Consider the following 22323-nt stretch of genomic DNA (forward strand, 5'->3'; position numbering starts at 1 on the left):
ATTAAAAAATACCTTCCTTTTTTCTTACCTTCACGCCAAAGAAAGAATGAAAGATTAACTTTAGCAACTTAAGAAGTGATAATAGATTTTGATTTAGGACAGATTACCTCATACTTGTCTGGAACTTAAACAAACGAAGACTAAAAACACAGAGCGTACGCAAGAACAGCTGTGATTTCTGACTTCAAGCCTGTTACTCTCCTTAGAGAAAACTGGTTCAGTCAAAAAAGAGAAGACAAGACTGGCCAGGTGCTTTAGGTTCCCTCACAGTATAGTGTATTTTCAGCATATGACTCTATTAATGATCATAAATTAAAGTTTAAATAACTTCATGATTAGTCATATCCATAATTTAGAAACGCATACGCTGTAGTTATCCTAGGTAAAAATGTATTATAAATACAAATGTCTTAGCTTTTGCCGTGACACCATTTATCGACACTTTTATGGTTAAAAGATTTTAGTGTTTGCAAGGCAGATCAAATTTATATTAATGACACAATCACATTTCTTCATACCAGACTCCTGTTCATCAAGTCAGTCAGCAAAAAGTTCATGCTTACTTGATATAAAAATTTTGCACTTCAATAATTTACATCCCTGTAATGAATTCCATCTGAAATTACTTTTGAAATTTCACCAATAAACCCATCTTAATACTTTTTTTGGTCTACAGTTCTCCCTCTCATAAATTCATTAGACATTTCCTGCAAGTCCCCGATCTAAGATTCACTGGGAATACAATTACCAGATATATAATTCAAAATACAAGCTTTAGTCTCTTTTATTGTTGTATACTTTTTAAATTTCAATGCAGTTTTTCTTTTCTGTTAAAATCCCTCTGTTTTATGACATTTCAGAGGAGCACAAAAGAATTAGCACTCAAAAGCTGTTCAAGGCCGGCTGACAATGTTAGCAATTTAGGCAAGACCCAAAGAGCTGGATGGTGTGCAGTGGCCCCTCTCTCCAAATCCCCCTTCTCTCTGCTGCCATGCTTTTGGACACAATTTGTCTCCCCACTTCATAGAATGCTTTGGGTTGGTAGGGACCCTTAAAGGCCATCTAGCCCAACTTCCCCCTTCAGCTTGCTCTTTTCCTTCCATTTGAACAGTTGCTCTCTCACATGATTGCCATCCCACCATATCTTTTGAAAGACTATCAGTATGTAACTTTTAAAATTAAATAAAACATTAATTTAATCAGTAGAAACTAATGACCAGAAGTGTCTTTCCCTTGAAGGAGAAGAGTTGCTCCATTCAAAGACAGCACAAACTGAAACACAGGAAGGTCCGCCTGAACACCGGGAAGCACTTTTTTACTCTGAGGATGACCAACCACTGGCAGAGGTTGCCCAGAAAGGTTGTGAAGTCTCCATCCTTTGAGATATTCAAAAGCCATCTGGACATAGTCCTGGGCAACTGGATCTAAGTGGCTCTGCTTGAGCAGGGGGGGTTGGACCAGATGACCTCCACAAGTTTCTTCCAACCTCAACCATTCTCATGGCTCTCTGAAAACAGCACCCACTGTAGCCACTGTATTTAATAACAATTGGAAGAGGAAGCTATTTTTGAAAGAACATAATTTCTCATACCACTTTCTACTGAAGAACATTTAGCGAATCAAGTAAGAAGTGTGTGTGTGTGTGTGTGTGTGTGATAAAGTGTGTAAAATACAACTGGAAAAATATTAATACATCTTTAAGAAGTCTATACTCATAATTTCAGGGAAATGGTGAATGAAACTTGAAAGGACTTCTATTCATTTACTACAATCTTTTAGAGAGGGAACAATTAATTTTTACTCAAATACATTACCCACCATATTTATATATTCCCCAGAAAGTTGTTTTTATGTTCACAGAGAGTGTTTTACTATTTTCTTTGTAATAGAGGCAAGACTGCAAATACTTAAGTGACGAACACAACTTTAGCTCAGAGCTGAGACAGGTTATGACCAGTACCTACATTTAAGGTAGTTCTTCCATTTTATTTTTTATTTATATCATGCACAGAACTACCATAGTTTTAAGAACATCCTCATAAACATATGATACAGATTAATTGCTACAAATACTTCATTTAAAATAGGAAACCTCAGAATGGGGTGTTTTATTGAGCATATACCCAACTGAAAAGTTTATGTCAACTCCACAAAAACATTTAGTTATTACATGATTACCTACACAAATTTTTATTCAGATGGATAGTTTCAGCATGTTTGCAGCCAAAATGTATATTCTGGTTTTGCTATGTCCTTCTGTGGCTAATACTCTACAATGTATTTTTATGCATATACACACACACAAATATATACATATATAAATATATAAAAACTGAAAAGCGCAAGCCAAATGTCAGTGTTTGCACGACAGCAATGCTACTGGTACCATCAAGAGCTCAGTCACGTGCATACCAAGCAAAAGTCTATAGACAGTGTTCACATACCACTGGTAGGAACATGTATGTCAATGCAGTAATTCTAAAAAATATCTTTTAAGATAAAACTACTATCTTCAATTTTTAGGGATGACAGGGTGGTTTTGTCTTTCCTTTCTTGAGGGTTTTTTTGCTTAACTTATACACATTCAGTAATTACTAATAACTTCTAGCTACATTTTAAAAATGTATTTCTATGCCTGATTACAGAGTAATCAACTCCTAGTAATTTTGGCTTCTGAGGCTTGGAAACGTAGTCTTGATACTTTGTTAACTCCTCAAGGGAATCCTTGGTAATTTTTCAAAAAATTTCTGTAAAGCTGGATAAGGGTATCCATCAGATTATGTCAGAAAGCACATCAAAAGAGAGGGGCATGGTAAATGCAGATACACAGTACCTTGAAATTACAGTGATTGAAGACTGGGAAGGAAGCTTTCCTGGAAGGCAGGACAGTAGGGAGACAACAAAAGGTGCTGTTACTTCACACAGTATGTGCAGGTGTATGCAAAACCTCCCCGTGACCACCACAACAAAAAAAATCCTTACGGTTCAGAGGCCAACTTAGACATGGATGTCTGAAGACCCATCCATGATGTGGCATGGATATATGTGGAGGACATAATTCAGTGAAAATAAGTAAGGTTTTCCAGTTCATGTACTACATTAAGTGACTAAAAACTCAAGGAAGAAGTTAGGGAGCGAAGACATCAAGGTCAGCTATTGCACAACAGTAACAGAAAATGCTTTTAGAAGGGGGAAACCTCTTCCGTGTCCTTGTAACTTTGCAAAGTCCATTTCAATTAGATTGACACTTCTGATGATAGATAAATAGATTGATAGATATTACATGAGGTCTTGACTTCAATGACGCATAAGCCCTCCGGGTCTATTTAACAGAGAGCTAAATCCTTATTGCCATCAGCAGCAGATTTAATAATCACAGAAGAAATTAATCACATCACACACTACCTCACTCTTCACAGTGCACATGCTGAACACCATATTAAGAGCCTACTTTCTTCCTTCTAGGTTTTTCTTCATGGAAATAAATAAGTAGGTATCGCCTGCTTCATCAGTGGTTGTAAGAACATCCACTCATCAGCGAAGGCTTCAAAAAACCTATACAGTAGTTATATCCTTTGATTGTCATTAACTTATTCTTTATTAGGTATTAAAAACTTATTTTTTATCACTCGAAAAAGTTGCTGACAAATAAAGGTCAAACGTTTTCTTTCACCCTAACAACCCAAGTCATGGAGAGGCAACATCGACCTGAGGTCCTGTAGCACTCCGAGTGATCCTACCTTCTTTCTATTGAGATGCCCAGGAAAGACTAGCTATACCATAATTAACATAGAATACTGAGATGTCAGCAAAACACTCCTGTGATGATAAAGCTATCAAAATATAGTCATCATGAAAGTCCTAGACCTTAATGAAGAAAATTATCTCTAAGTAAAGCACCATGATCAATTCCTGCTTCCTCACCAACTTCTCTGTTGGTGAAAGCGAAGCAGAGTTGAAAGCCTTGGAGGTACCCACAGAGAGATAACTGACCTGAGTCAATTGTACTGTCATATAAGGCTGCCAAAACACAACAAGACAAACTTATTCATCCTCCAGTACAGGAGAAGCAGGAGTATGTTTACATCTAATGTATCTGCGTCCATTAAAAATTATAAAAAAATACTTGGAGTGTGGAGAAAAAATGTGACTGAGCAGTGGCATGAAGCAAAACAAAGCATGCTTTAGAAGGTGTACAATGCAAAACACCTTGGCATATTCTACATAAATTATACCACACGTAACTGGAGTTCATTCAAATTTTATTTTTTTTTTTTACCCAGAATAACGCCACAGAACAGAAAACACATAGGAAAACCTACATGTGCACCTGTGTGTATATATATATTTCTATTTAAAAAACCCCAAACGCACGCGTATTTTGCCTTTTCTTTTTTAAAGATTTTTGTGTTTTCTTACCTTCTACTGCTCTCTTGAAGAAAACTTTACAGCTGCCACATGTAACCACCCCGTAATGACATCCAGATGCCTCATCTCCGCACACCAAACACACTTTGGAAGGTCTTGAAGATCCAGTTGATACACTTCTCAATGAAGAGCTGGAGTTAAAAAAAAACAAAAACAAAAACAAAAAAAAACAACAAAAACAAACCAAACAAAATAGCTATGAATATTTCAAATCACACTGGCCATAATGCAAAGTTCAATTAAGAATTTATAACAGGTATATTGCTCAAGGCACCTAACAATTAAGAAACCACAACTCTTTCTGGCAGTGCCTGGCTGAATACATGAATTGCTTTAATTAGTAAGTGCAATATTTTTATTGTTTGTTTTAAACCACCCATAATATATCAATGTTAATGTGAGAAGTTACCACAAGGGCAGTGGAATTTATTGGTAGCAGATGATTACAACTGAAAATAAACAACAAACAGACCACTCTGGACCGACCAGATAGCTATAAATTTTGTTTCTGTTTATTTGTTTGTTTCAAGCTTTTAAAGCTAAGTAATACCTCTAATAAAACCACTAAGACCATTTTATGAAGTAGTGCAGAAAAGTGGCATGCACTCTCCTGTCCACATTCCTGCTTACCACTACAGTGGTCCTTAAGCTTATAGCTAATATTTCTGTAATTTAATAGCTTGCTTCTGAAGTAGTTTTGAAGCCTTTTTACATTCTGCCAGTGCAGATGACCCTTTCCATGTGACTGTAGGTGCCAGAGAAGCAGTACCAGAAGTTCAGAAACCATTCTGAAATTTTGCAGGCTGATGCACCTTGCAAACCCAGATTCAGCCATCTACTGCCTTCTTAAAAGACAGGGCATTTCTGTTGCTGGGTCTTTTTAAACCATAACTCTCAGAAAGTATCTTTAGGTAGTATTTTCCACTGGCAACTCTAAAAGAGCGCTCTTCAAAAACAAGTCACGTTTCATGATGCAGTGAGTCTCCTCCCTCCCTTCTTCCCTCGGGAACTGGAAATGCCACTCTAATGTAATCGGCACGCTCAGAGAAATGTGCCAGATACTGAAGGAGATGAAAGATTTGGATCCCTCCCACACCTCCGGCAGGCTGGGGAGAGTCTTTCCTTCCACACAGCCTCTCTTCTCCAGGTAAACGTGACCTCTTGCATTTCTTCACACCTTATCTCTCTGAATGCTGCCAAACAACTGCAAAAACAACCCCCAAAGACTTTACACTTATGGTGAAATAATTTGATAGTTCAAATTGCAGGTCACAGGCTATTTGTCGGTCAGTCATTGGGAAACTAATTTCACAGGTAGTTTTAATTCAAACGAGAAAACCAGCCCGCTTCAGAAATTTCAAGTATGCACCCTTTGCCTTTTTCCAATTTTCTGTCTTCCTTTAAAGAGGTATACAGAGGCTAAGTGATTTATCCAGGGGCACAGCACATTTGTCACTCCAGATCAAGGACTGCAACTCTCCTGGCCTGCAGCTTTGCTGTAACATCAAATCTAAATGTCTTTTTAAATGACAGCATTCAGATGCTAATCAAAATGTTCCAAATAGTATTCCTGCTCTTGTCTGCTCGTTAGTCTGTTAGATTTACTAGTTTTAGTCCTTGTGCTATTTATACTTTCATTACATAATATCACGCTACTTGATAATTGCTAGGTGATGGCACTAGCTCATCTGTTAGAGAGACAAAGAAAAGCCTCACCAAATCTATGTTAAAGTAAAGTTCTGTGTCCTCAAGTGACAGTCCTACCTATGTACATTGCATTAATCTACCCCTAAGGAAAGGTACCTTCTCCAGGATGTGCCAAGACTGTGCTGGTATTCAGGTCTGCGTTTGGATTTGTTTAGGCAATGAATATGACTTACTCCCTCTAGCACATTTCGTACTGCATGAAAAACGTTAAGCCTCTCATTAAACAAAATTTTTTAAAAGGTGTCTGTTTTCTAGAGAAAATGTCAATAACCTGGAAAACTAACTCCTTGAAATTTTTTGTTCTTTTTTTTTTTCATGGCAAATGATGGTATTTTGTCTGAGAAGGGAAACATTTCAATTCTGACATACCACCAAAATGTCTTGGGGCATTTGTAATTTTGATGCTGCATGTTCCTGATTCTTCATAAAACTGGCAAAAATTTTCCTAGTCTTTCTACCCTGAAAAATACAGTTTTTCTTTTCAATATCAAAAAAAGGTAGTTCTGTTAGAGAGCTCCTCCTGTTGAGAAATGGTGGTTTCCAGGGTACCACAGCAGTGTGCGTGTTTTATTATTTACATATTTACATATATATACACTCATATACATACACCTCCTATTTATACCTACTGTCATATATACAAGCATATATTATTATTAGTTGAAAATAAACTGTCATGTAGGATTTGCTGAATGTGGGAGAGCCTTTTTTTAGATACAAGTTTAGACAAGATATGAAATTCCACTTAAACAGAATTATTGGGTAAAAAAGGCCAGTAGACACATTGAGACACCAGTTGATCGACGATTATTAAATGCCTACCTAAGACATAATCTATAGCATATTTTATACAGTGCTTCTCTAAATAAAGGGCTTGAATATAGCTGAAAGGTGAAGGTACTGCTTGAATACAAAGCATAGATTCAACTACTCAGCCACAGCATCTCAGGTGGAAACCTAATGTTCTGGAATAAAATCTAATTAGATCCCATACATTCTTTTAACCAGTTTAAAAGTGGAATAGGTTAAAACACAAATGAGGTATTTTCATTCTTAACAGCAGTATCCAACATGGAGCAGTGCTCAAATACTTCATTGCAAAGAAACATTGATATTAGGTTGGTACTTAAGTCTCCTCCAAGTTGCTCTATGATTGCCTTATTACGAACAATGTTTGGCTTGTTTCTAAAAATGTCTTATTTTCTCTTTTACCCATGCTACACCACAGTATTTGCCAATTCAAAACGCTGTTATATTGCCTTATACAAAGATAAAGTGGTGTTTGTACATACTTGCAAATAATAAAAGGCTGAGTCCAAAAAATATAGTCAAATCATATTCCTAAACCTCAGATTAAGTCATTCTCTCCATGGAAGATTTTCTTTCTCAACAAGGCATGCATGGATGGTTCCACCTTTTCCTTCTGAATCTCTCTTACGTTCAGCCTGTCATTCCTTTCTTAGCGACTTGTCAATGGTGAACAAGATCTGCATCAAGATCTGACTGCTGTGCAAACTACCTCTCTGCTCTCATTTCAAGGCCAGACATCCAGTGTTAATGACGGGGTTTTTTAAATTTTTTTATTGTTTTCACCAATTTAATTTATCAGATTATTGTTTTTATTAAACCAGTTATTTATCAGTACAGCTCTATATCCTATAATATGTATAGGGAGGAACACTGCACTAGAAAACCCCACCAGCCTCGTTAGAAGTGCTTTTCATGCATGCTCCAAGGTAAATATTTCCCTTTTCATTCATTTTCCACAGAAACACCCTATAAATTTATATTAAGTAATCCTAATGTAAACTGGTATGTGGGAAAAGTAACAGGCAGATAACGCTTAACAGGTAAAAATTAAATGTTAAATTCGGTTGATTATAATAGATCTATACATTAATTTTGGTTCTTTTTTGGAGCTCAGTTTGATTTTTTTTTTGGCTCCAGATAAGAAGTTTTAATACAATAATCCAGATTACTTCAGTAATACCTCATCCCCTCTTCAGAAAAATACAAGACTCTGTCCAAGTAAGAATGAATACCATACAAAAGATCAGGAACTTCACAACTGACTCCCTGGACAGCAATTAGCCTACTGCCAAATACCTATTTAAATGACACACTAAATCTAATGACATCTGTGGGCCACAGCATGACTGAGCCTTAAACTTTAGCCCAAGCAAAATCACTGTGTATACACATTTTTCCAAAACCAAATTAGAGCTTAACAACTATTGCTCTGATATTTAACAGTGGTTGTTTTTTTTGTTTTTTGTTTTTTTTTTTTTTTTAAACTTTCACACAGTGCACTATTGTTGACCCAGAAATTTCCTTGTAGATAGCAACCTACTCTCAATATAAACTTCTAACTGAACACACAAGAAAGATGAAATAATGCCACAGAGCTGGCGACTCTTCGCTGCTTTCAGAAGCCAGTGGTTTCCATAGGTTGATCAGGTGTTATTACTTTCACGTCTATTTCCAATACAAAGGAGAAAAAAAGGAAACACATGCCCCCATAGACACACGCACTCTGCAAGATTCAAATACAAGAGATCTAACAGAGCATATATATTTTATCACAATGCTTTTACAGCCAAGGGCAGCATGGAACAGTTTAACAATGCCAAATGTATCCTCCAAATGATTTGTAAAATGGTTGCTTAGATGGCTCCACGAACATTTGTCACGTTGTAGGGTATGTGATTAGGAATAAGCCTGATTTATTATCCTCAACAGTGCAAACGCTGGCAGCTAAATGCTGACCTTGACTAGCCATTGCCATCAAGCTCATTTGTGTCTCTGCAAGTTGGCTTTAGTAATAGTTATATGGAGAATTAATTAGAAATAACAGATTTTGTAAAGAAGAGTCAATAAACCCACAGATAACCCAGCATTTTAAAAGCTGATTATATAGGTTATTATGCTTTTCAAACCAGATGTCATACAGGAGCACAGTTTAAACAAACGATGCCTCTCTGATGATAAAATGAAGCACAAGCCACAACATGAATCCCAAACTCATTTGTTCCAAGCACTTTTTTTATTATGAGATCTAGATGAGTCCTTTTTAATTCCATGTCAGTGACTTTTCTTTTTCATACAGAATTTTTCTGGTAGTAAAATAAACAGAAGGAACCTGGGTACGCTTCAATAAATAAAGTTATGTGAAAACAAAGGTAAAAAGAAGTGAGATCAGCATCATGTTTTCACCAAAAGAAAAAAACAACCCTTTAAGAGGAAGAATAATCAGGAGATTCAAGATGCAGAGACTGCCAGCATCTTTCTTCTACCCTCTCACCTCCTTTCTGAAGGGCTGTAACCTCCAGCAAGAGACGTCTTGTACTGGGGACAGGCACACAAAAACATGAGTTAGCTTTGCACATATAGATACTGAAACTAACCTTTCTGTGGCCCAAAACAAGAACTGTGTATTTCAATGGTATTCTACAACCATGACACGGACTGTCTGGCTGAGCATGGAGACCGGAGCTTCGCCCACTTTTCACACCCAGGGAAGCTCAGATGGTCAGGAGACGGCCAAGAGTTGATCAAGAGCCACCCAAGAGCACTCAGCACCACCGCGCCAGTCATGCCACTGCAGCAGCCCACCTACGCACTTGGCCCTCACCAACCTCAACACAGCAGGCCAGGTGAGGCTGCTCAAGGGAGACAGGAAACTCCTACACTGAATGACAATACAGCTCCTCGCTACCTGGCACTAAAATCAAGAGACTGATTCCCAAGTTTATGCTACCCTGCAAATACACTCTCTTCCCCCTTCAAATAGTGCCCTGAATTCTTCCTGGTTTCCACAATTAATCTCACATATCTAAGTGTTTCCTTTGACTCATCATTTCTCTAGCAGCTCTCCTAGTATCTTCCTTAAACTCATCATTCACTCAGCCATCACACTAGATAGCATAACGACCTCCTCTTCACACTACCCGCATTATTTTGGTGCGTGTTCACATAGAAATAAAAATTTCACTATCCAAAATAACTCCAGTAGTTATTTAGAAAATGTTATACTGGTCAAAGTTTTCTAATAGATTATTTGACCACTATCCAGTGATGCTGGTCATGCCCTCCACCACTCAGTTTTTGCTCCACACTGTGAGTTTTAACTGTCAGTACTAAGGTTTGATCAGTATAAGTTTTGCCTTGTGTAGCCCAAAGTTTTTTAAAAAGTTTCACTGCAGGAAGACACCCTGGCTCTCTCTTACAATCACTTGTATGAAGCAGATTAGCAGACTGGAAAATGGTATTTCTTAAATGTCAGACTATATAAACCAATCTTCTTGTCAGCAGACCAAGAAAGCACAGAGAAGTGAAAAGGTGCAGAGATGAAACGATCAGATTTTCAGAGAAGGTGGCAGTCACATGGGACTTCATGAACACTGAGCTAAGGAAAGACCGCTGAAACCAAACCAACCCGAGCCTCAGCAGCAACACTCCTGCATGCATGCAGAACACTGACCCTCTGATGTTTGGCAGAGGAATAGAAATTGCTAAAAAACCTAGCTGCAAATTCTGCTGGGTGAGTTTCTCAGGGCGTTACCTTGCTCCTATGGGGATGAAGACACACTACAGAAATGGTTATGCTCCCTTGGATAAAACAACGGGACACACAGCCGCGACCAACCCTTATACCTGCAGCCTTAAGCAAAAAAGGCTAAGATTCTTTTTTTTTAAGACTAAACCTTAAAAAAAACACCCACCAAAACTCCAAAAAACTTTTAAGACTCAGAAATCTTCAACATGATGTAGTATTTTAGGAAAGCTGTGTACTTCTGTGCATATTATGGATGACAGACACCAAGTGTAACATCTGAAGCAATGCATATTTACTCCGACATCTGGAGTATTTTACCAGTCCACAGGTAATATAAGTGGTTAGAGAAAGAATTAGGTTTTTTCTTAATGTCTTCTCTCTACTAGAATAATAAAGATTTTCAATGTGAAATATTCAGGAAACTCAATTAAGGAAGAAAAACAACCTAGAAAATAGTATTTTCTTTTGTTATAAATAAATTGTTTTTGCAACACCCCAAACTTCAGGACCCTGAAGCTCTTACATGCATTACCATTCACTTTTGTTTGCTTTGTTTTAGTTAATGATGAACTCACACAGAGTCCACTATTATTTGCTGTAATTTAAAAAAATGGACCAGTGTCTCACCAAAATAAACTTATTTTGCCAGCTATGACTTTGAAGGTATATTTTTAAGACATTAACAACAACAACAACAAAAAAATAAACCAAAGAAAAACCAGCAAAGCCAGAAATTTCAGTAACTGTGATACTACATTTAAAGTAGTGTGCATTTTTGGGGTTTTTTTAAGCATAGAGGTATTCTGTTCCAAGACAGAAAACTTTCAATTCCTTGAACTTCAAACACTACAACCCTAATACAAATCTATAGCTTACAAAATTAATCCAGTATTTATACTTTCTTTTTTCCCCCCTCTTAAGAAATGCTTAGTATGATGAAACAAGGAGGAATCGGAGTGGAAAGGGAATTTAGTTAAGAGAAAGCAAACTGAGAAATCAAATGATTTCTTTCCTCAGCAGCTCCAGCCTTCACATCAAATTACTCTATTTAGCAATGCCTAAGGCTCACACATCACACTTTCATACCTGGATCTTAATTATGGTAACAAGCAAACTCTGACATGCACTGATAACAGGAAAAGCTCCACCCTTTCTCCTAAGCTCCCCCAAATCTAAAAAGATTCACTCAGAATTTTAAAAACGCATTTAGATTCCAGTGTTTATTCTGCAAATAGAAGCTGATGGGTGCTCCTGTGCTGTAGTCACCAGCAAACAGGTTCCTGTATTTAGTTTAACCTTAAGGCATATGTTGATTTTACAAAACAAAGCAAGTGTACTAAGCTCCTTCAGTTTCCATTTACCTTAGTGGATGCTGACAGGACCCAGCATTTTCCTCAGTCCAGCTGTAAGCCTTGACTTTTCCTTGACCTTTTCAACTGAAATCTTTTGGTAACAACTACAGTTGGCTATCCAAATTTTAACTCAAAATATTCTGATGACTACAGAAAAATATAAACTTAAGCATAACCAAAAGTGTGTTCTGCTGGACTGAAACGGAGGAGCTTTTACCTCCTAGGGAAATAGATCTACATTTTAGTCACTGATTTAGCGATCAGAGACATATAATGCCCTCCTAATATCTCTCTGCAATGCACCGTTCTCTAACTACTGTCACAACGTACCAAGATCCAGCTTCCCTAGGGAAATAAAATTTAATTCTTCTGTGGGTTTTTTAGTACATAAATATAGTTATCTACTGAAATGGAATGGTTAACCTAGATGGGGAATTTCCTATCAGGAGCAAACCTCCAACTTTCGGAAGCCAAGAGAACAACTGTAAGCCTCACAGTGCATCTGCTTTAACTTTTCATATTTGGTCCACTTATAGAATTAGTGCAGTTTAAATGCATGCAATGTTGTTATTTGTGCTGCTGATTATAAATTGTGATGTATTGTATAGCAAGATAAGGCAGGAACAGGCTATCTGGAAAATGATCTAGTTAATTATTGAAAGGTGGGGGGGGCAGGGCAGGGAGTTCATTTAACTCTTTCTTTTCCTGCACCTGCTCACCTGCCATGACTAAGGAGAGAGACAGATTTGAAAGTTTTATTTTTTATAGCACCATCTCATCTTCCACCACTGAAAAATATGTAAACTAATTATGCCTCCTGATCGTTCTTGTATGAGAGCACAGTAGTGTTTACTTGGTGAGGCTCTGCTTGGTCAGCAGTATTTTAAAACTGCATAAAATGCAGCAATTCAAGTGAGGTTCACCTGCTGATGGGAGCACCATTGGGAAATCATTACCATGAGGAAATGCAGGCAAGACAAGACTGTGTGACCGTTTTGCTATTTTGAGGACTTCTAAAACAAAGAAAAATTGAACAAGCAAGGAAGAAGAAAAATATACACAGAAGCCAAATGCAGGGAGATGCTACCAGTAATAAGAGCATCTCTTTAAAAAGCCTCCTCTTGTCAAAATAAATCTCACTACTTTTTTCAAGGTCTTCCCTCAGAATCTAAACAAGCAACTCCTAAAACCACCTGCCTTTGCTTGAAAGCTTTATTTTATGAAACCCTTATTAGAGCAACATGAAATGACATTGATGACCAGAGTATTGATCATTTTCAACCTTAAGAAATGTCGTTCTGTTGCAGAGACAAAAATCTATCTGGTATGTCTGGCAACGGTTTCATCCCATAAGTCCTAAAAGAATACCTATATCAAAAATAGTAGTTTATAACAGAAGCAGTTTGGTCCAGTCCTACATAATTTCCTATTACAAATTGTTTGCTTTATCTTCTGACTGCATGATATGCTTATAGAGAAAGCCACCACACCATTAATGCCCTAACCACACAACAGAAAAAGTTTTGTACAAGAGTTCTGTAATCAAATTAAAAAAAGAAAAAAAAAATCATAATAGCAAAAAGTAAACGAACTGTCATCCCCAGTCTACTGGGGATTAAAATGCCACAATTGAAAAACCTCCAGAGCAACCACGAAACCATAGGGAAAAAATGCACCAAAGTACAAAAAAAAAAAAAAAAAAAAAAAAAGGTTACCATGGGAACAAAGGCTATTTTCCAACTTGTCACATAAAAGCCCCAGTATGGCAGACCTTTACTCATAAGAGCAATCCCACAGGCTTTGAAAGGCAACATGTATAATTATTGCTTGAGCTAAAAGAATCTAATGGAGGGATGAAGAGGGGAGGGTTGCCCTTTCAACTCCCTCATGCCCCCTCCCATCCAACAAGACAAAATCAGTACGGATGTTGAAAGTGTATCAGCATTACAGTGCCAGTGTATGCTATGTTGTAATTCCACACAGAAACACAAAATAGAAGTAGGAAAGTCTGCACACTCATCTAAACTTCCTAAAGAAGGTGTAGGGAAAAACGGAAGACAACAGACAGCTCACAATTTAGTATGAGTTACCAAAGCAGAACTGAGCAATAAGACTCAAGCCCATAAGCGTATCAGAGAAATTCTTGACACAAAAAGACTTAAATGTCTTGCAACATGCAGCAAGTTCTGAATGCATCTGTAAAAGGAAGGCTGGAAAAAGAAATCATCTACTGAAGATGATCTTACTAAACAAAAGGTTAATAAGGTTAGGCACAGAGCTTTATGTTTTACTGGAAGTTTCCAGCTTGGCACTTGTTTCAGATGATACAGTAAAAGCCAAACTCCAACTTTACCACCATCTCCGATTAACAGGTATTTTAAAAGGCAAACAGTCACATTATTTTGAAATATCTTCTGTGACTTCTAAAAACACTATTTGAAATAACGAAGGCTTCATTTTAACTAACATTTTTCCATTTTAAGAAATTCAAGATGTTCACAGTGTTTTCATTCATACAATTATTACTTGATACAAGAAATAAGACGACTCTTGCAGCTCTAGGTTGGGGAATTACACAGACATTGGGGTAGTTTGCATATTTGTCTTTTCCACATTACTGGTTCCATCTTCCCAAAACTAGAAGGTGGAAAAGCAGAGTGATTTCAACTTCTATCTCCTGTACTGTTCCCTTCTTGTTGCCTTCAAGAGCTTTTGCTACTTTTTGACAGTGTAGTAAGAAACCCAGTTGTGATGTTTGAGGACCATGCAAGGGTCAGGGCAAGGAGAATATGCCTGTGTTGAGTAGGCAACACAGGGCAAATGGATGCAGAATTCACACCTATCAGCTTCTGGGAAAAGGAGAAAAAACAAAGAAGGAAAAATGGGATAGAAGCAGGTATTTAGGCAGACCTTCACATGACCAATGAGTGGTGAAGCTGTCCCCTGTGCAACAATTCCTCATTCTTCCAACTGTGGCTTCTTTGCCTGGCCAATTACATCTCCAGTGGCCTTTGCCTGTGCCTATCTAGAAACATCATCTAGCCTAGGACTCAATTCCAAGTCTCTGACTCTCAGGATGCTTACCAATGGTTTGCAATTGGATTTCCTCCAATACCTTAGCAAAGTCTTTAGCCATCATTTCTTCAAATATTGTATCTAATATAAAGGTGCCACTCTAATGCTAGTGATAAAGAGTTGATGCTTTGGAAACAAAACAAAACCCAAACTCATCAGAAAACTAGCTTTAAGTTATACATGGGATTGCACACCTAGAACGTGGTTTTCAAATATAACCTGTATGTTATGTTTCTTCAGCAGCACACTCAGAAACTCCTCTGTTATTGCACCCTGCAGGCCAGCTTCCCACAGAGGATTCTCTGAAGTTTTCACAGAGTATTCATCAACCAGGGTGAAGTAAGAAAAACACTCCCATTTTTAGTTCAGTGCAAACAAGTAGCTATGCAATCCTCTTCCTACCTTACCTTCAAGAGGCAAACCCTGCACAGCTCTAGCAAGTATGTAACTCCTTGGTCCAACATGACTAGCTGCTGGTAAAGGGTTCTGCGGTACCGTCTCAGAAAATATACTGATAGAAAATCTAAGTTTTAAAAGTATTCTGATCACAGACCAACCTGTGAATTTTGGAACAGCCTTCTCAGGCTTCTGATCACAGACCAACCTGTGAATTTTGGAACAGCCTTCTCAGGCTTCATATGTACTTGTAAAAATTGTGATTAGCACGGGACGTGGCAAGTTGCAGTTCCAGTTCAGACAGGGACATTGCTTCCACTTGTCCCGCCTCTGCTACACAATGACAATTCACAGAGATACTTACTTCTACATTTATACCAAGGTACAGTATAATCACTCCTGTTGGTAGCAATTTGGTGGAAATGGCAATGTTGATTACCACATTCATTTGTACGCTTCAAGTCCCTCTGGTTTTCCTTGCCCTTAAGAGTTTATGTGAAGGGTCAAGCAGTATGGGCCAAAAGAGAGATACATTAATGTGTATTCAACAGCCCTATTTCTCATCCTACTGTTGTAGAAGGAATGAAGATACTCTTTTCATCCTTATTCCTAACTTAGAAAGCCAGGTAAGCTGAAGTACTGGGGGGGTTGGGGGTTGAAAAGAAAGATGTGAGCCACCCATCTTTGCAGAGCTTTCCTCTCTTTGTTTTCTCTCTTGCAAAAGAGCTGTTTTGAAATGGACACATAGAAAAAGATGTTTTGAACTAACTGTCACCATCCCCAGTCAGAAAGATGCTGCATAATTGCATCCACAAGAACAATTAGGGAACAGTATTACTAGAGCACCTGATTTCATACCTCAGCATACACATAATCTGCATGTGTGCAAATGCACCAACTGCACTCATGCTTGGTGCATACAGTCTTGGAGTGATTGAAAATCTCTAGTTTTACATACCTCTTGGAGTTGGACAGAATTATACCTACTTTAGACACTGGGAGGTAATGACAAAGGAACAGTTAGGTCATAAACCAAAACAGCATCAGATCTTAAATACAGTTGTTCAGAGCTCACCACAAAAAGTCAAGACTTTAGAGCAGAAGTACTACTGAACCTTGGAAGACAGGGATTTTAGAAACTAGATGCACAATTAACATCCAAGAATCCTTTTTAAAATCAACAATAATTACCTAATAGGAAATCTTTGGCCCCATTAAATAAATAAAAATTCCATTGATAGTCTGTAGAAGGTAAAATCAATTGCATGCGTATTTTTAAAATATTCCAAACCCCAAGTCCTTTCAACACCCCTTTTCCTATTTTTACAGCAAGTTAACCACTGACATGTAATACAGTTATAATATATTAAATAACTATAGATTTTAACTTTTAAATTAATTAAAATACCCCTCCATTATATGTCAGAGTGACAAGTAATAGCCTGCTGAGTGCCATGGAAAATTTTGGTCAAATAGCAGATGAGGGCTGCAATCACTGACTGATACCTAGAGCAAAGGCTTTTGGTAATTCTCCCACAAGCAATCACGATTGCTGACAAAGTTCAAATTTGTCTTGACAGGATTGTCAAGGCAAACTAGGAACGTTCACAATTGCAAGTCAAAGAATTCATTTTTATTCAGCTGAAATTCACTCTACTGCTCACATACTAATGATACACAGTACTGTACCCACCACTCTCCTTGGTTCAATAGCTGACACTCATATAGCAAAGACTACAAGAAAATGGGAGTATTAAACAAAACAGACCAAGGAAGTTATGTGCTGCAACTAACACAGCCATGGTGCCCCTCCTAAATCCTTTGCTGCATACTGTCAAAACTCTCTTGCAATATACAGCAGGCCTTGATTTTGGAAGGCAGCTGGCATTTAACTTCAGCTGGAATAAAGAACTGGTACAACAATTAAAAATACCACCATCCTTCCCATTTCAGGAAAAGGATGTTTAACTGTTTACGCACAAAAGCATGTTAGAGGCAAACTGACAGTTGAGTGTGCATAATTATATGCTTATGCATAAATTTACACAATTTACATAGTAATCAAGGTGTATTGCAGGGTGAACAAACATTATTACTTGCTAGGCCATCACCTCCCAGATCTCATTTATGCAGCCTGTCTGTGTCACAGACTTTTCATTTTCTATAGCAAGGACCACGATATTTACATTCATTGTTAAGCCACAATATTACCCACAGACACAACAGGTCCCACACAGAGAACAAATAAAACCAAACAGAAAGAATCTGATGACATACATTCTTTACTCTGCTAAGCAATTTTACAGAATCACAGAATGGTTTGGGTTGGAAGGGACTTTAAAGATCATCTAGTTCCAACTTCCTGCATAAGCAGGGACATCTTCCACTAGACCAGGCTGCTCAAAGCCCCATCCAGCCTGGCCTTGAATTTCTGCCTATCTAAACCAATCTGCTTTCCCCTGCCCCGCACCCACCAAAATTATATCTGCTATAAACAGGTGTGCAATATGCAGAGTAAGCACCTGGGGAAGAAAAAAGACAACTCAACAGAGAGTAAATTTTGAGGACCCAGTGTTTCAAATGTTGCAGCAATCACAGTGTAACTTAACCTTATTACATGGGTGGAGGATCCAAGAAGCCCCTGTCATCCCCACACCTTCAGGTTTCAGGCCACCTCACTCCCTGCAGCTCCTAGTGTGAGAGCCCACTGCAGCCACAAAGTGTTAAGAGACTACAACTTTTTTCTTACTTTCATTATTTGCTTTCTGTATCCCCAACCAAAATATACAAAATGAAGCAAGTGCTGAGCTCCAATGTATATGAAAACTGTTTTTACTGTTTTTTTTAATTGTAGTTATTCAAGAGCAGGCATAATGAAACTTCTTTTCCTGAAGGCTTCCTCCTTCCTGCTTGCAACGTTTAGTAGGAGAAAAATGCAAACTATCACCTCTCCTCAAGTGGGGGCACTAATTGGGTGCTCTCTCCCATGCAGTCACTTATTTTAATGGAACTGGTAAGAGATAACAGCTAAAATTGAAAGAGGTAATAGCTACCCACTGTCAAATTTAGTTGAGGTTGGCTGACATTCAAAACTTATTAGGCGGGAACACACAGACAGCTCAGTTACATAAAACTTAATTTCCTCAGGCTCTGTCTAGGGTTCTGCTGGATTTGTGGCCATAACCAAGAACTTCATAGGAAAAAGTGCTCAAAAAGCTATCATCTCTTTAAAGCTCTGGACCCTCACACATACTCGTGTATGTGAAAAGTATCGTCTCCTTGCTTAAAGCATGCAACCCCCTCAGAAGGGCCTGCCCTTTGTCCCCCCGAGCACCTCCGAACACCCCGGGAGTCCCCACAAACCTTTCTGATCCTCCTCCTCCTCGTTCCTCCAGGTTGCCACCTCTCTCCCTTTGGTGGCCCACAGCCTCTGGTGCCCGCCTGGGCCAGCACCCCGGGGTGAGGGGCTGGGAGAGTGGCTGGGCCACGCTGAGGGGAGCCCGCGGCCCTGCCGCACCCTCTAGGCCTCCTCCGGGAAAGGGGCGGGCAGTCCCACCTCGCGACAGGAGTTCAGTATTTGATTTAGTTCATTCAAAACTGATTTACTGTCAGTGAAGCCAGCAAATATGAATATCATTTGCAGCCCTTGCCCCAGCTCACCTGAATTAAGCTCACGGGGAGCGGTGCCGCCATGCCGCAGCCCACGGCTCCCCCCTTCGCGCCCCCACAGGGGAAGCCCCGCTCCTCGGTTCGAAGCCAGCTGAAGGCTTGGGCCTGAACAGGTCAGATACAAAAGGAGCATGAAGCAAAGCAGTAATTCAAAGCGACTGAAGCAAAGTATCCACTTCCTCTAAAAAGAGCAGACACAAGCGAGACTGTGGCGTCGCACATTAGACACGGTGCCGCCAACAACGCCTGTGCAACTCTGACATTCTTCTGCATGCCTCTGGAAGAACAGTCTCCATTACGGTGATGAATTAAATCCTGCTGTTCTGTGTAGGAAGAGTTCACTTTTTTTTTGACTTAAGTTGGCAAGAAATTAACCCCATTTCTGCAGCACATTAACAGCTACAGATACTAACCTGATTCACGTATTTTTGTTTTGTTTTCCCTGAGTAATGTGTTCTAGTTTTGCATATACCTACAACAGTCTAGTTATTGAATCTGCAAAAGCTTGACCACAGTGGATAGTGTCATGGTCTTTTGTGTGGTTTTGGACTCCAAATGCAGATGTTCCTTGAACACATCCTTGCAGCATTGCCTGCACTTGCCTCAGAGCCATTCTGATTTTAATGAGTCCATAGAAAGCGGCTTCAGGCAGCACACAGTCCATGCTTCTCTCTGAAAGTTTGGATCTGTGCTCCTCTATCTACAAGAACAGTGTTTCAAAGCTGAGTATTTGAAAACACTTGTAAGAACTTGACACCTAAAAATCTTTTGTAGGCCTTTTACACCAGCAAGGACTCAAAGACCATCCAAGAGCAACTGGTTAATACTTGGAAGAAACAAGGCTGCTACCCAGATTTCACAGTCATACAGAGGAATGTTAATAAAAGTAAATGCATAGCAAGCACTTGTTTGAAGTTCAGTGCTTCTTTCATTCCAGAAACACTGCTTTAATCTTGCAAATGCGGCTCTGCCTTTTGCTATCCTCTTCCGTGACTGCGTTGTCAAGCACAGGGCTCAGTCAACATGCTGCAGAAGTAGCAGAAATTGCCTACAAATGTCAAGCCTGCACTGTTAACGCGCATGTTTTCTAGCAGAGCAAGGCTGAAGCAGGACCTCAGGTTTTCCTCATGAAAGTGCTCAGGCCAAGCTGTCTGGAGACTGGAGACTCAGTCCCTCCTGGCTCTCAAGCATTTGGGATCCAAACTACAGTTGCTGGCAGTGTGTGGGCTAGAGGTTATCAGCTGCGCGACCTTGGATTTGATGCAAAAATTGCTGAAAGTTGAAAATTCCCCCAATCCAGTAACATGGCATGCAGCGTCCCCTACTGCAGTCTCCAAAAATGTCAAGAAGCAGTTCTGCCTACAAGATAGAACGGCAGATCAGGGTGGAACAAAGCCTTGCTTCGTGGCCTTCCAGCTGCTCTTCCAAAAAGCTGCAATGTTCTGCCTTGACTGAAAACACTTGCCAGAGTTGCCCATTCAAGAGCTTGCCCAAACTGCTGAACTTTGCTGCAGCCTGAAGAAATCCTTGAGATTAACAGTATCACAGGCTTTGGTTTACTTGATGAAGACGATACACAGGCCTTTATTCTCAGCTTTTCTAAGATTTTCTTGGCTGAAAAATTGCATTCACTATTCCTCAACCAAACCAAACCTTAGGATCTGCCGACCATTATTCCAGCAAAGGTAGAAGTTTCTTCTTCCTGGAAGAAGTGAATGATTACACCAGCTTCCAAAGTATGAGCTCTATTCATTTTGTAGAGTTGAATCTCTGCACCCTTGAACTTCTGAGGAATCTTGTCCTTGACAGCTGTAAGTGGCTGTGCCTTTGTCAGCCCAGGTGGTGCCCTCTGACCAACTACTCCAGCAGAAGTACCACAACGGCCTGCTGCCTTTCTCTGCAGTATTTACAGGATAGATGCAAGAGTGTGTACTATTTTGCTGCCAGCTGCTCTTGGGTGGGTAGGCTGGAGAACTTCATTTAATGCTTCGTCAGAGATGCCAGATGGACATTTTAATAAACTGGTGAGGTGTTCATGCCACCGATTTGGGATTTCCTTGTAGCTGGGCTCTCACTGTTTAGCCATCTTGACTATGGACTGATGCAACACCACTGAATTTACAGCACAGACTACTTGTAAAGCAGCCACAGCTGCTCACCTAAGTTCTCAGGCCTTTTCTGCCATTACAGTTACAGTTTAAACCAATGGCAACCCTCCAGGTTTTTGCAGGAACCACTCATGCAGCCACAGCAAATTCATGCTGGCCACAGCCAAAGCATAGCTGATAAGCTTTTACCAGGCAGCCACAAATGCAGGCTCCCAGGGGCTGCCTGTTGTCACTGTGATAACTCCTTAGAAACACTGGTCCCAACTGGAACCAGAAGGTATAACAACTAAATAAAAATGCAGGAAAATGACAGAATAAAAGTGGCTTTCACAAACACTGTAGATATTGGTTAAACCCCCCCCCCCCCCCCCGGCCCCCAGCAACGTAACTGGCTGTGCTCCTTAAGGCATTTACTAGATGCTTTAAAGTTACTATGGTTGCATGAACTAACCCAACAAACTATGATACAGAGGGAGACTAAGAAGTCTATGAATGAATATTGATAAACTGCTGATTGTTATGTGCCATAATTATTCTTAGAGCATGAGGTCACAATCCTAAATTATGAAACTGCTGAAATAATATTTTTTAAGTTTCATCTTTCCCTTATGCATAAAAATCTCTGCTAAGCCTGCAAAATCTTGACCTCAAATTTAAGGACATTATGCTACTTTAATAAATTATATAGAAGGCTTGACTTCTGATCAAGAAAATATTAAGGCTTGGGTTATTGTATTTTGCATTATTTCTTTACTCATTTAACCTGAAGAGCTTTCATTAAAAATCCAGTAATTCAATTCACTGATGTATTATTAACAAAACTTGATATACATATTTAAATTCCAATGCTGTGAAAGAGATGACAGGGATAAACTATATACTGAATAGCTGAAATTCAGACATTATAAAACACATACTTTTATATAAAGCAAGGGTTTAAACATTTTAACTTAAGCCTAAATTTATTTTAATGGGTAACATGTCCTAAAAAAAAAAAAACTGTTTACAGAAAAAAAATCTGGATTACTTTGGA

The 22323-nt window shown here is 38.9% G+C and overlaps 1 protein-coding gene across 4 annotated transcripts in view; it reads right to left on the reverse strand.

Annotated features, from left to right (window-relative positions):
- The window catches only part of NR3C2 (nuclear receptor subfamily 3 group C member 2), a 214271-nt gene that overhangs the window by 90778 nt on the left and 101170 nt on the right, over positions 1 to 22323 (reverse strand). For all 4 annotated transcript variants that reach the window (XM_080373728.1, XM_080373727.1, XM_080373726.1 and 1 more), the window contains one exon: positions 4420 to 4559. In XM_080373728.1, coding sequence (XP_080229854.1) covers positions 4420 to 4559 — 140 coding nt within the window. The remainder of the gene's footprint in view (positions 1 to 4419; positions 4560 to 22323) is intronic.

Source organism: Falco punctatus, assembly GCF_963210335.1.
Source record: "Falco punctatus genome assembly, chromosome: 1".
NCBI classification, from domain to species: Eukaryota; Metazoa; Chordata; class Aves; order Falconiformes; family Falconidae; genus Falco; species Falco punctatus.